Source organism: Neolamprologus multifasciatus, chromosome 14, assembly GCF_963576455.1.
Source record: "Neolamprologus multifasciatus chromosome 14, fNeoMul1.2, whole genome shotgun sequence".
In the NCBI taxonomy this organism is placed as follows: Eukaryota; Metazoa; Chordata; class Actinopteri; order Cichliformes; family Cichlidae; genus Neolamprologus; species Neolamprologus multifasciatus.
The window spans coordinates 18,369,121-18,383,031 of NC_140452.1; the positions used below are offsets into that span (position 1 = coordinate 18,369,121).

Here is a 13,911-nt window from a genome sequence, read left to right on the forward strand (position 1 = left end):
CCTACTCTTGCCTGCACAAAGCTGTATTGTGACAATTTGATTGAGTAAACATCATAGAATTACAGACTAATTAATAAACCTGCCACATTTGTGTGTATTTTTCTCCCTTAATTCAAAACTCTGTACAAGCGATACCATATTTTATAAAAGGTCTGCCATGTCTACAGTGCTGTTGATCCTCCAATAGTTGTCTTACAGCAATCCAATAAAATCCAGACTCATTACTGGAGGTGATGACTTTGTCATTGCCTCTACAGCTTTCCACAATTGCCTCAAAAAAACCAAAGCAACTATAGTGTCAGATAGCTGTTGTTGTTTTTTTACAAACTTCCACAGAATATTGTTTAAACTGAAATACAGCTAATCATAAGATAATCATTTTACAGTGAAAAGTAGTATTGCAAGATATACTGTACGAGAAACACATAAACACAAAGCTAAACATGAATTAACTATGACTGAAGTATAAGTCTTACAGTTTTTAGTATCTGATTCGTTTTCACAGGAGTGCATAATGTGGGAATTCTGCATTGTGGTCCGAATGATAATAAGACGAGTCTAGTGAGGAATTCCAGTTTCCACCAGTGCTGCGGTCACAACCAGTATGACAACAGGACTCAGTGCTGCTGTGAGAATAAGGAACATGTTCTAGAGGTACAACCGAAGGATTCATCTTGCTGTGACAAGAGCTCCACTACAGGTAACTCATTACTTCATACACTTATATGTCAACTGTGTGTGACGAATCCAATAAAAACAGTTGCACTTGTTGTCATATTGTACATATGAGTCTTAATGCACATCAGACTTTGGTGAGAAATGTATTTGATTGAGTAAACATCATGGAATTAAATACTAATTAATAAACTTGCCTTTAAAAAGATCTTCCATGTCTACAGTGTTGTTGCTCCTCCAATAGTTGTCTTACAGCAATCCAATAAAATCCAGACTCATTACTGGAGGTGATGACTTTGTTGTTGCCTCTACAGCTTTCCACAATTGCTTCAACAAACCCAACCAACCATGCTGTCAGTTAGCTGTTTTTCCTCAAACCTCCACATAATATTATTTAAAATGATAGAACTAATCATATGATAATCATTTTACTGTGAAAAACAGCATTGCAATTATTATTTTTACGGTTTTCTCGTACAGTATAAGCTAAACATGAATTGACTATGACTGAAGTATAAGTCTTACAGTTTTTAGTATTTGATTTGTTTTCACAGGAGTGCAAAATGTGGGAATTCTGCATTGTGGTCCGAATGATAATAAGAAGACTCTGGTGAGGAATTCCAGTTTCCACCAGTGCTGCGGTCACAAGCAGTATGACAACAGGACTCAGTGTTGCTGTGAGAATGAAGGTGTTCTGGAGATACAACCCAAGCATTCATCTTGCTGTGCAAAGGAGTCAGCTAACCCTGAAGGTCAGAAATGGTCAAATGCAGTCTCATGCACATCTTAAAAAACCTTTTTAAGATTTAGCTCTTAGCTTCATAATTTCTATTAAAATGTAATGACAAATGATGAGTTAATGGCAATTATTTTGGTTTAGTTTGGTTTTCCACTTCAAAAGTCTTTGTGCTTTATCTTTACAGGTTTTCAACAACTGGTAAGATACATACTGCAATAAAATATCATTCTTTTATTTTTCCGTGCAAATATATGAATGTTTGCATTTATGTTTTATATTTTTCAGACACATGAGCTCCAACACTTTTGGTAAGTAAATGGTTTTTACTATAACAATTTTTACTATAATGTCATATGTAGACAAATGTAAATTTAATCTAGTCAAGATTGACTATCATGCATTCAGGCTTTGTAGGAAATGTTCTACTCTAATTTGAATTTATTTACAGTTGTGCTCAAAAGTGTACATAGACTCATCACTGGCATGAATATCATAGTAAATTTGTGCTTAAATTATTTCTTTGAACTGCTCTTTTTCATGAGTGACTATATAGCACACACCTTTAATAATTTAACAAACAATGGGTGCACAAGTTTGAAATGATTTTTGATCTTCTGTAATCCCCACAGTGCCAAAAGTCTAAATACACCCCAACTAAGTTAAATGTCCCTTAGTAAGTCGCACCTAAACCACATACTTTTGGTAGCCATGAGCAAGCTTTTGGCATAAATGTGATCACTCTTCTTGGCAGAATTGGTTAACCTCTTAAGCCCCAAGCCTAACTGATCTCCTGCTTTTTGCCCCCGTATCAGGGGGCGTTGGGGCTTAAGAGGTTAATTAGGGGTTAGTTAATTGAAATTTGTTGGTTTATAGACACACAATTGGCTTTAAGCCTGGTCCACCAATTTTTTTCAGTTGGATTGAGGTCACAGATTTAATCTTTACTGAATGAAATCTGAGTACACGCAGTAAAGTGTGACGCCATCCAGTAGCCAGTAAAAAGAAATATACCTGTTAATACTTTCTGTTCTGCTCTGTGGTAGTGTACCAGTGATATGGAGTGGGTTTTGTGTTTACTTTGGCTGTGTTTGTCTATCCACAGCACTGAACCAAACACACATCTCTGTGGGTCGACATGTTACAATCCAAAGACGCATCGTTGCTGTGAGAGACACCAAAAGCCTTTTTGGTTATGCGCCTCAGGTATTACCGTCTCCATAGCTGTTTCTTTGAGTGAGTGTGTGCCAAGGAAAGTTTTCAAGAACTCTGCATAGTCCTGCAAAAACAAAAACAAAACTAAGAACACTCTTAAAGCTTCCCTGCAGATCTATCATTGATCATTGTATGTGACATTGCATCATCCCATGGTTTTTATGTGGGCCTGTAGAGTGAGTTGAATCAGATAAGGAACAGCCCACGCTCCAAGAAGGCAGTTAGAGCTGAGTGAGCAGTTTAAACATGTTTATCTTACGTGCAACCGTGTAAAAACAAAGAATTATTTGCAGCATAAATTTCCCCTAAAGGGAACATTGCATCATTTGCTTTTGTGACAGCATCTCATTTTGGAAAATCCCTAGAATGGAAAACTATAAAGAGATAAAATAACAAGCTTAACAGGCTCTATCAACACGATGTTGTTAAAGAACTTTCATCTAGGATGATGAAACTATATTATATTATACTGTAACCTGTTTGCTCATTGTGAAGTCAATACCAAAAAACCCTTTTCCAAATGTTTAGGTGAGGGTCATGTTTCCCACTGTGCTGCATCCTCCTGTCTTTTTACACAACTTGTAAGAAATTAGAAGATCAAATAGCTTTTGAAGTCGCATGTTTTCACAGTCTCATGTTTCAAGTGCTAGCCAGTTTTTTTTGCCTCTTTCATTTTCCACAAAGTGCCAGATGTTTTTATTGGGTGGCAGATCCTGAGGAAAGCATCAGTTTATCAGCCATGCTTTTATGATAGTTACAGACTGAAAAAAAGGCAATCTTATCTGCACGTGTTCCTCCAAAGCATGTTCATTATTAATGGTGCTTTCAAGTTACCCTGGCCCTATGCCTCTATAATGGTACCCGTAAATAACGTTTTATTGGTCCCTATTTAGCTTGGATGATGTTGGCAGCTGAAAGTGTGATTCATCAGTCCAGAGAACAGTTTTCCAGTTAGCCTCATTCTATCTAAAAATAAGCTCAGGCCCAGAGAAGTAACAGTATAACTAAGGAAAGATCATGGCTATGGGTAGAATAAAATGATTTCTGTTTGATTCAGTAATTCATCCAACACATTGTCATCTATACATGAACTCTTTATGTGAAGTCTTCCTACTAACAGCCATGCTTTAGAACTTTAAGGGTTCCTTTTACAACAATGTGATTAGTCACTTGCAGCAATAGTCCTGACAGAACATTGCTATGTTGTTATGCAAGTCAATAAGGTACTGCATAATACACAGTCTTTTCTCACCTGACCTTCCATATGGACCTCATGCCTGTATGGTGATTTAAAAAAAAAAGAAAAAAAACTATCATTATTATAGTGTGTTTAGTGTCAGGAAAGAGTCAGAGTCATCATGGGGTTGAAACGTACCCCAGCTGCATGGCTCTGTTTTCCAACCAGAGGCAGGATGAGCCCCTGAACAGCTGATCAGTCTGCAGACTAGGACCCAACACTTTCTTCTTGTGAGGCAACCATGCCAAGCGCTGCACTACAATGACTGACCCTGAACTTTAGTTCAAGTAGTGAGTTGTTGTAATTTAACTGTAACTGCCAACACTGTTATAAATCCATCAAATCAAATCTGCCACAGAGACAGTTTTATGCCTTAAGTTAAATGGCTTTTGCCCAAAAAGAGGGACTGTTTTAAAAGAAGTTCACAAACAAGTTCACACTGACATTCTTATCTTAGGTGTGTAAATAACTCTGACAGTTAGAAAGTTAGACAAAACAATTTTTTTCTAAGGGTCCCCTGAAGACTTTAAGTATTTTTTTCATCAAACCTTCAGGCAGTGAAGTATGTCTTTATTTTTCCAGACAGTACATCTTGCCAAGATCAAAATCATGGAAAATGTAAGCTGTGCGGAAGGGTGGTTCACTCACAAATAAAAACTTTTTTTCTCCCTATATAGAAAAAGATGTCATTGTTCATATTAGCAAAAGGTTAAATTGCTATGGGAAAATGGTCTTGATATTTTTCCCCAGACCACACAATAGAAAGAGCTTCCATCTTTTTGAACCACCCTATGAAAACATTAAAGCTTTGCAATGAATAAAAAGGGATAACTCAGGATTATCTTTGAATCCAAAAAAAGATGTGCAGCAGCTGGTTTGTTCAAAATCTTGGCATCTATATCAGTTACTGTACTCCACAAAATACTTTTTTTTTTTAATCACCATATTTTAATCATCATAAGGCATTAAATTCTGAGGGTTTACACTCCCTTCATCTCCACCATTTGTGACTGCTTGCAGAAATTTGGCTGCACACACCTCACCCTGCTTACTTTTTTTTTTAAGTATTCCAGTGTGGAGAATTAAGGCTCTAAGCCTGGAGGTGGAGGGTTTTAAACATGTGGTTTGGTCTTTCCATAATATGTGAGCTGTTCAGTAATGTCTGGTATGCTTAACAGCCCACATCAGGGTGTGTAGTGTTAACTTTTATCCTTTTTTTGCATTTTCCTGCACTAGTTGAGCACTCAAAACACTTTCTACTATAAATCCCTTTCACCCAGTCACTTACATGTAGGACTAAGCACTTTTATCTAATATTCAGACACACTCACACTACCGTGTATGCATCAGTGGTAACTCAGTATCTTGTTCACTATCTTGCCCAATGAAATGCATAGTGGGGACAGCTCTTCTACCAACCTAGCCCCCAGATGCCTCCTACAAAGACTTGGAAACCAACCGAATTCCTTTATTTTATAGTCGGTATTTTGCAAAGGAGGGAGAATAAAACAACTTGTGTGTAACAAAGTTACACATGAGGTAAAGTTGTCTTATTTACCTCAGATCCTCTGAGTCATCTTTCAAAGACATCATTAATCGCAACATGTTTTATTTTTACTGCAACTACTATCTCCTCTTTCCACCTAACCCCAACCCACCCCAACCCTCACACCTATCTGTTTAGGTCAAAGCAAGGCCAGGGTGTATGACCCACGTATAGAAGTCTGCTGTGATGGATCCGTATTTCGATGCAAGCCGTGGATAGATCAAGTAATATACAAATTGTTTTTTGGGTTTTTCTTTTCCTTTTCTGGGCCTGCTCAGCTGTTTGTGTTTTTTAATCAGTGTAAAGTGCAAAGCTCAACAGTTTTAATCTCTTTTTCTGTAGGAAAATAAAATCAAGCTTTCAAATTATGGCTAAAGCCTAAAGCACTGTTTCCTTAAAAAAACAGAAGGGAAAACATATTAATGGCATTTTGGCGAGATTTTTCATTAAAGTTTTTGTTATTAAAAATGAAGGGCCTCATGCTGCAATGTTCAGTTTTACACAAATAACTGACAGCAATGGTACCTAGTGATCCCAGACAAAAAAGGTTGTTTTTGTGCAGCTTCGATGAGAGAGCTTGGAGCTCCACCCCGCTCCTCTTATACAGTAACTGAGGGTGTTTTTCAATCTGATGTTTAAACTCGTCTAGCGGTGTTGGTTTTGGTTACCACTACTGCAAAAGGTCCATAAATCTGGTAAGACAAAAAAAAAAATTAGATATGCTATGTGTGGAAATGAGACCTGTGTAATGTTTGAATTGTTTCAAGTTTTTGTTTTTTTCCTGATTTTTGCATTTCATCTTCTTTTTGTAAAAACTCATAAATTTATGTGTTCATCCATGTACATTTAAATGTGCAAATAAAAGGGTTTGGCTGTTTGTGCATTGTTGAGCAATTTACTGCATTATTTCTGATTCTTCAAGTGCTGTGGAGTGACTGCGTATGCTCAGCATAACGTGGAGTTCTCTGTTGTAATGACACCTTGTATGAGGGCAGAGATGATGGAGAGGAATGTTCAGAGATGTGTATTCCTTACAATTCGGCTAAAGGGACTCTATGTTGTTCTCAGTTTTATGGCAGCCTGGGACAACACTGCTGTGGGACGGAAATTTACCGGCCTCGTACTGAGATCTGCTGCAACGGACACAGGTGATTGTGTGTGTGTGTGCGTGTGTGTGTGAGTGAGTGTGTTTGTGTTGCTGCTTTACATTGCTGAGAAAGTCCAGTGAAGAATGAGTTCTTTAACTTTGTCGTTTTAATCAGTTGGAATATAACGCTGGTTGGAATTTTGTCAGACAGGGTGGCTGAAAGTATGGAAACATTTTCTATTTGTAGTCTGTCTCTTGAGTGAAAACAGAAAAACCCAGAAAGGCGAAGCAGGGAAAAAAACATTTCGCATGAAACCGTCTGAGAAAGGCAGATGTTCTTTTTTCCCCTTGGAAAATGCGCTGAACTACTGTGCCAAGGAATCTCTCTCAAACAGCCTGTCTGGGTCTTTTATTGGGTTTGGTGCTAACTGTTAGTTGTTACACCCTGTCTGGTCATGACTTATGTCTTTCAGTGACTGATTTTTTTATTTTTTTTATGTGGACACTAACAGAGAGCTGAAGCGGTAGCTCTAATGATCTACTTTTAATTCCCAGCCTGTGTAAAGACTGTGGTAAAGACATTATCTTTCAAGCTGGCATCCAGCAGTGAACATAAGAACTCTAACTCAGCCTGTTAGGAGCATGTTTCTTCATGTCGCTGTCCATATTTAATTTTAATTAGTACCTCTGTTTTCCACCCAAACAAATCAGAAAATGTGTGATTTGTTTAATTACTTTACATTGCTGATGAAAACTGGAATTTCCTCCTTTTTTTAGAATCAGTATGGGAACACGGGAGCATGGGAACAACTTATTCTGTCTCTTCTGTGAGAACTAAGGGATTAAAAAAACATCTGCATGGCAAAATCCTTTTAAACAGACATGGTGTCTGAGATAGGAAGACACATAATTACCGGAGCAGAAATTCTGCTTCATCTGTTTCCTCTTAAGTTACTGTGCCAAACAACTTCTCTTTGTCAGCCTGTCTGAGTCCCTGACTCTGACTGCCATTGGAGATTGTTATGTTTAAAAACCCTGTCTGTGTGCATGACTCATCTCCTGGGATGCCTTTTTGTTTTCAGTCAGATTTCTCAGAACCCACCAGCTGTGACGTAATAACCCTATTCACCACACTACTGTGTTGCCCTTACTGTTATTGCATCATTCAGTATTTCTCATATGGGTTGAAAGAAGTATTGATGTATAAAATATCACGTTCAGATCTCAGTTTCTGTTTTATGGTTAGTTCCAGATCAGCTGAACTCGTTGAATTGTGGCTGTTTTCAGCTACAGTAGCTGTACAGTAACAGCAACACTGGGTATAAATGCATTCTGTGTAGACTCTGAGTGTTGAAATTGCTCTGATAGTGTGTTTCTTTCACTTCACCCTGTGTAAACACTGTTTTGAAGCAGAGAGGAAGTTATCTTTCAAGCTGACTTCAAGCAACATACATAAGCAGTGATCTAAGTGGGCTAGTACTTATATATTGTCTTTCTACTCAAGCAAACACTCAAAGCACTTACTTCTATAAGCATCCTTCACTCAAATATAGACATTCATACAGCTCATTTATGAGCCTAAGTACTTTGTACTAATATTCGGAATGCAACAGCAGCAACTTGGGGTTCACTTAGCCTCTTATGAACATACTTCTTTATGTCACTGTACTTAATTTAATTCTAACTGCTACCTCTGTTTTCCACTCAGACACCCCAAATCAGAAAACCTTCACTGCTGTGGGGTCAAAGCCTACAACATTAAAGACCCACAGATAAAGTGCTGTGCAGGAACACTGTACAATCTGACATCATTAGACAAGCATGGAGGGGACGCTCAGTGCTGCGGATCCATCCTGCAAAAGCCACAGGTAGATTTATTAATGGTGTTATCTGAGGATCTGTCGTTTGTCCATCTATTCATGTCTTACACTGTATTATATCATTGTCACGGTTTGCTTGAGGACTCACACGCAGGACTCAGAGGCACAGTTGGTATTTATTACAGTTCCACCAGGTGTATATACAAATAGTGCAGGGGTAGTGCTATATACAAAGCGGTGACAGGGAAAAGGCTCCGGGGAAATCCAGGTAGGGAAAAGACACATGCTCCTCTTCTGACTATCTCCTATCGTGACCAGTCTCTCTCCAAACACTCACAAAATAACAGGAATCCACTCGGGGAATGCAGTGTCGGGTCCAGGGGATCTATGTACAGAAGGAAACACATGTTAGAGGTTTTGCGCAGGGAAGCAAAAGAGAACTTGCTCAGAGCCGGGCTGCACTGACGCGAGTCACACATAACAATCCAGCGATGAGTAGAAGCCACTCCCTGGCTTAAATGCTGGCTGCACTGATGAGGCCCAGGTGTTTCCTCTTCAGAGGGGCGTGGGCCGAGGGCGTGAACCCACCATGAGTTCTGCCCTGGCGAGAGAGAGAGAGAGAGCAAGAGAGAGAGAGAACGCTACTAGTCAGCGGCCTGCTGATCCCCTGGCCGTGACAATCATAAGATCTTATAACATAAAACAGTTGTGAAGTTGGAGTAGTTATTGTTAATATCAGGCTCAGTGAGCTCCTCTAAGCAGTTTTCTATAAGGCCATAGTGAAATCTATGTTTTAACTGCACTCTGGATTTATTTGGATTTATTTACTGTATATCTGACAGTCAGAATAACTTAAGTCAAATCCATTCTTCGTTCCCATGTGCAAAAACTATAGCTAAATTCAGCCAACGTACCAAAATTACTGACTGAACTTAATGTTGTGGCCTCACTGGTTGCAAACGATTATGCTTTCATTAACCATAATGAATTATATATCTTTTCAAAACCAGGATATTTGCTGCTCAAGCCAGGAAAAAGAGGTGCTTTACTCTGTCAAGACAGGATTTGGATGCTGTGGTCACCTCTATTACAACACCACCCTGTGGTCATGCTGTGCTGGGAGGCTGAGAAGAATCCATGAACCAGGAAAGGATCAGAGAAAGATGATTCATGGTCTGTTGTGTCTGCTTAAATGTTCTCTCACAAAGTTAAACTTCATTTTGTGTCATTTTGACTTCATAGCACAGTTGAGGTAATGCATTTGACCAATAATATGCCTATAATGTTCTTTTTTTAGGATCCAGACTTCTATCTTTGAATAATCTAAACACAAGTGATCTCTGCAAAGAAAGTAAGATATCATCTATAATTTTCAATATTGGAACGAATGTTGTTCTTAAATTTTTTTATAGGTATCTAATGTAATGTGCTTGTGTATCTCTTTATTTAGTGTACATTGGAACTGTGGAATGTGTGTCTGTGAAGAGCGTTGTGTTCAGGAATGTGCTATGGGTTCATGGGAAATCTGCCAACGTGAAAGCTCTGCCTTTGCATCACATCTTGGACATAGATGATCACTGCAAATCACCTAAACTGTTTCTTGGGAAGACCTACATCTTTAACAACGTTAATGTTTTCACTGATTTCAACCATGACTCTGTTCTTCAGTCACTCCATTTCATTTTTTCTAAATGTTCATCTTAGATCACCACTGTCTGATCTATGTATGGTCAGTTATTAGCTATTCTCTTGTTTTTGTATTAGCGCAAGTACTTAATTTTTATTTACTCAGTGTTGGTTTTCTTACTCTAAAATAGTGCTACACTAAGAGCAAGTCATAGGGTTTTTTTTTATCCTCAGAAGAATGTACTGTTAAAGTACTCATTACAGGGATGTTCTCTTACATAATGTTCTTTTAACAATATAACACTGAACCTTAGAAATGCCCATTAATTAGTAAAACTCTACCCTAAAAGGAAAGACCATTGAAGCTTAACATTTGGGCACTTTGCTGGTGTAAGCATAAAATCAAAGAACCAGCCATATTTCTATCACACATTTTATTTTTCCATCAGTTATTGTTGTGCAAGCACATATGAAAATGTTTAAAAATGTGATCTTTTTAATCTTTTTGTTACCTAAATAATTGAAGAACATGTAACTCAATTGAATTAATTCATTAACTGAAATATGTTTACTCAATTAATGCATTATAGAAAAAATTAACTTGATTAGGGATTGCATTACTTTTAAACTGTTTAAATTAAAAAAAATCCAGAATTAGTTATTAGTGATATTACTTACAAGTTGCTATCAGTAATGCATTAAATGTTCAACGCTCATTTCCATCCAAACCATGTTGCTCTGTTTTTGAACGCATCCCAAAATGTGTGCTCGGTAATTACTACTGTTACACAGCTAATTAGTGCACAGTGTTGTTAACTTATACATGCAGTAATGCAATATGACCATTATCTTTCAAAGTCTGAAAAAGCTAAAGTAGTAACTAGGATATCCAAGCTAGTGTTGGTTTGAAATTAACAGTAGCTAACACCTTAGCTATCAGTGTAACAGGAAGCAAGGCATGCAAGAATGTTAGCATACAGCTTAATGGTCACATAAGCTAAACTGCTATCAGCTAACATTGTTTGTCATTTGAAATTTTTGTGACTGTTATTTTTATGCCTCTTTTTTGCACTGAACTAAATTGTAAATGGCAACTTTTTGCACATGTCCTTGAACCATACAATTTAATTTATAAATGTACTGTAAAGCAAGATTTATTTGAAAGATAAAGCTTGTAACTGTCAAATGGTTAGTTGACAATACCATTATTATAAGCACCCCAGTTCCCACTGATCCCTCTAAAAATGCAATATTTCTGTTTCTTTGTAAGTACCTACTTTTAATCACCTTGACCCAAGTTATTTTTATATATGTGAATTTCGGGAAGATGTTTGGCATTTATTGTACTGTATGTGTCTTTACTAAATTGGGAAGAACATACCTTTAAGCTACTAACAGGACAAGCTCATGATATACAGTATATATATTATATATTATATTGCATGTTTATATTTAATATTTAATAGCACCTCCTGTATTATTAAGTTTTAAATAAATAAGAAGATAAGAATAATTGCATGTGTGTGTGTTTTTTTTATTACTGAGTTATCACCTTGAGGTTGGGATTATCAAAAGTGGAGGTTCTTTAGCAAAAATATAAATGAAAAAAGTACTTGTATTACAATATGTGCATATAACAATTTATTGGACTATATATACATAACTATTACTACATTTTATATACACATTGTTTATTTGTATATTGGTAGATATTCAACAGAATTAGACAATAAATCAATACTCTAAACTGTGCTTATTGTTCTTACTTTACTTATACTTTATGGATACCCATATGGATACCACATACCCAAAACATACTAGGGAGTGCATAACTTTTTCATTTTTTGGGTTTTTTTTTTTGCTCTTTTTAAAATTCTTTATAAAACACAACGTCATCAGATTTGATTTAAGGTCCAGATTTTTCCTTGGGATTTAATGTTGCAGTCACATGCTGCTGTTCAACCATTTAGAAACATCTCATTATATTTAATACATTACACTGGGTTATATGTTGTAGATGTACATCTTGTGGCTGGAGCATGCTCCCCTCCAGCTACAGGACTTTACAGGACTACCTGGAGACCTTCACTCTGTCTGTCCTTTTCTACTCTAAGTGGTGTGTAGTGAATGTGACAGTGACCAAAACCACCTGAGTTCTTCCTAACCAGAAACCCTGGAAGACGAGTGAAGAACAGGCTCTGATCAGAACTCGTAACACAGCCTTCAGGCTGGGGGACAGTTCTCTGGACAGCACTGCCAGAGCCAACCTGAGGAGGGGCATCAAACAAGCCAAGGAGGCCTACAGGAGAAGGATTAAGGGCTTCCAGACAGACAGACAACCACCGCCAAGTGTAGAGAGGCAGTCAAGCCCTCACCAACTTCAAAGGCCAGAGCCCCCCAGCAGCCTCTCTCATGAAAACCAGGACCAAGACAGGTGACGCCTTTGGACCATGCCCACCACCGGTTTGACCTGCTGCCCTTCGGTCTGTGCCTAGGGTCAATCAGGTCCCACACCTCTAGACTCACTCCATTATCCTACTCATGTTGTCGTTTTATAAACATCTCTCGCTACCTAGCCTTGTTTACCAGTTTGCTTGGTTTTTGACAGCCGTGTACTTAACTTGTCTGTGTCCTCCTTTCTCCAGAGAGTCTGAAGGAAAGGTCAGCCTCATTCTTACCTTCTTATTCTTGCCTGACCCACTCTGTCACATCCTTTTAGACTCCGATTGAAACCTCTATTCCACAGGTGTCAAACTCCAGGCCTCAAGGGCCCCTGTCCTGCAGGTTTTATATGTGTCCTTGATCCAACGCAGGGGATTTAAATGGCTAAATTACCTCCTCAACATGTCTTGAAGTTCTCCAGAAACCTGGTAATGAACTAATCATTTGATTCAGGTGTGTTCACCCAGGGTGTTATCTAAAACCTGCAGGACACCGGCCCTCGAGGCCTGGAGTTTGACACCCCTGCTCTATTCTGTCGAAAGAGAGGGGAGCTGTTGATTCCTGTTTAACACTTAACTGAAGCATATATATCTGATACTCTAGCCCCCATAAATTCTTTACAGTCACTTAGCAGAGGATTCACCTTTTTACCGTTGAAGACATACCTGTTGACAGACCGGGGCTTTTTAAAGCCTGTGGGCAACACCCAGCCTCTTAACCCTTCCACTCTGGTCCGCGTGCAGTCACTTGTAAACAATGAAAGATAACTGAAAACTATTTCATGCTATGCAGGGTGTGATGCTTTTATTTTGAAGTTTTGACTTTTATTTATGTATGGATGCATGCAAGGGAATCCTTCAAAGTTATGTCATATCATATTGGAAAAGACAATAGCCACCCCCCTGTTCTAAATGATGCAGACTACTGTATATTTTACATGACACAAAATAACTAACCAGGGTGCTTATCTTCAGCATGTCCAGATAAGGACGTCCTGATAATTTACCATGACTGTGCAACACAAATATACACATTATGTAAGCAACTGTATTAAGCTAATTAAATAGGACCCATGAAGCCATACTGATTTTATAAAGTTCTGAAGGGAGTCAATATTTAACTCAACCCTATAGATAACAACCATATCAGTGAGATAAAATCTCTGAGAATCAATCTGCAGCCTTCCTTTTCTGTGTCTGTCACTGAAGAAACAACAGCAGCTTTGAGCTCACATCAGTTTCCTTTTACAAGACTTTGTGTAATAGCTGATCGCAATCACTTCATGACATAATGCATGCAGGATTTGTGACCGAGCACAACTTTATAACAAGCATTACTCATTCGCAGATGCAAACAGTGGGAGGTTTCATAAACATTCAAGCACACAGAATGAAACTGCTAACGTGACATGATGACAAGACAAGACTGGCAAAAACACTGTAAGATGATTCATGTGAAAATGCCTTACTGCTGATTTCCACCAGCTTGACATTTACTGAGATTTGTGACCCTTTGGAAAAAATAATG

At 38.1% G+C, this 13,911-nt stretch overlaps 1 protein-coding gene across 1 annotated transcript in view; it reads left to right on the forward strand.

Annotated features, from left to right (window-relative positions):
* The window catches only part of LOC146503908 (uncharacterized), a 28,740-nt gene extending 16,031 nt beyond the window's left edge, over positions 1-12,709 (forward strand). The window contains exons 10-20 of the mRNA XM_085130848.1: positions 506-700; positions 1,230-1,427; positions 1,599-1,612; positions 1,700-1,722; positions 2,517-2,617; positions 5,548-5,633; positions 6,478-6,557; positions 8,205-8,364; positions 9,327-9,489; positions 9,614-9,667; positions 9,767-12,709. Of these exons, the coding sequence (XP_084986974.1) occupies positions 506-700; positions 1,230-1,427; positions 1,599-1,612; positions 1,700-1,722; positions 2,517-2,617; positions 5,548-5,633; positions 6,478-6,557; positions 8,205-8,364; positions 9,327-9,489; positions 9,614-9,667; positions 9,767-10,020 (1,328 nt within the window). The 3' untranslated portion in view covers positions 10,021-12,709. The remainder of the gene's footprint in view (positions 1-505; positions 701-1,229; positions 1,428-1,598; positions 1,613-1,699; positions 1,723-2,516; positions 2,618-5,547; positions 5,634-6,477; positions 6,558-8,204; positions 8,365-9,326; positions 9,490-9,613; positions 9,668-9,766) is intronic.
* The last annotated feature ends 1,202 nt before the right edge of the window (positions 12,710-13,911 follow it).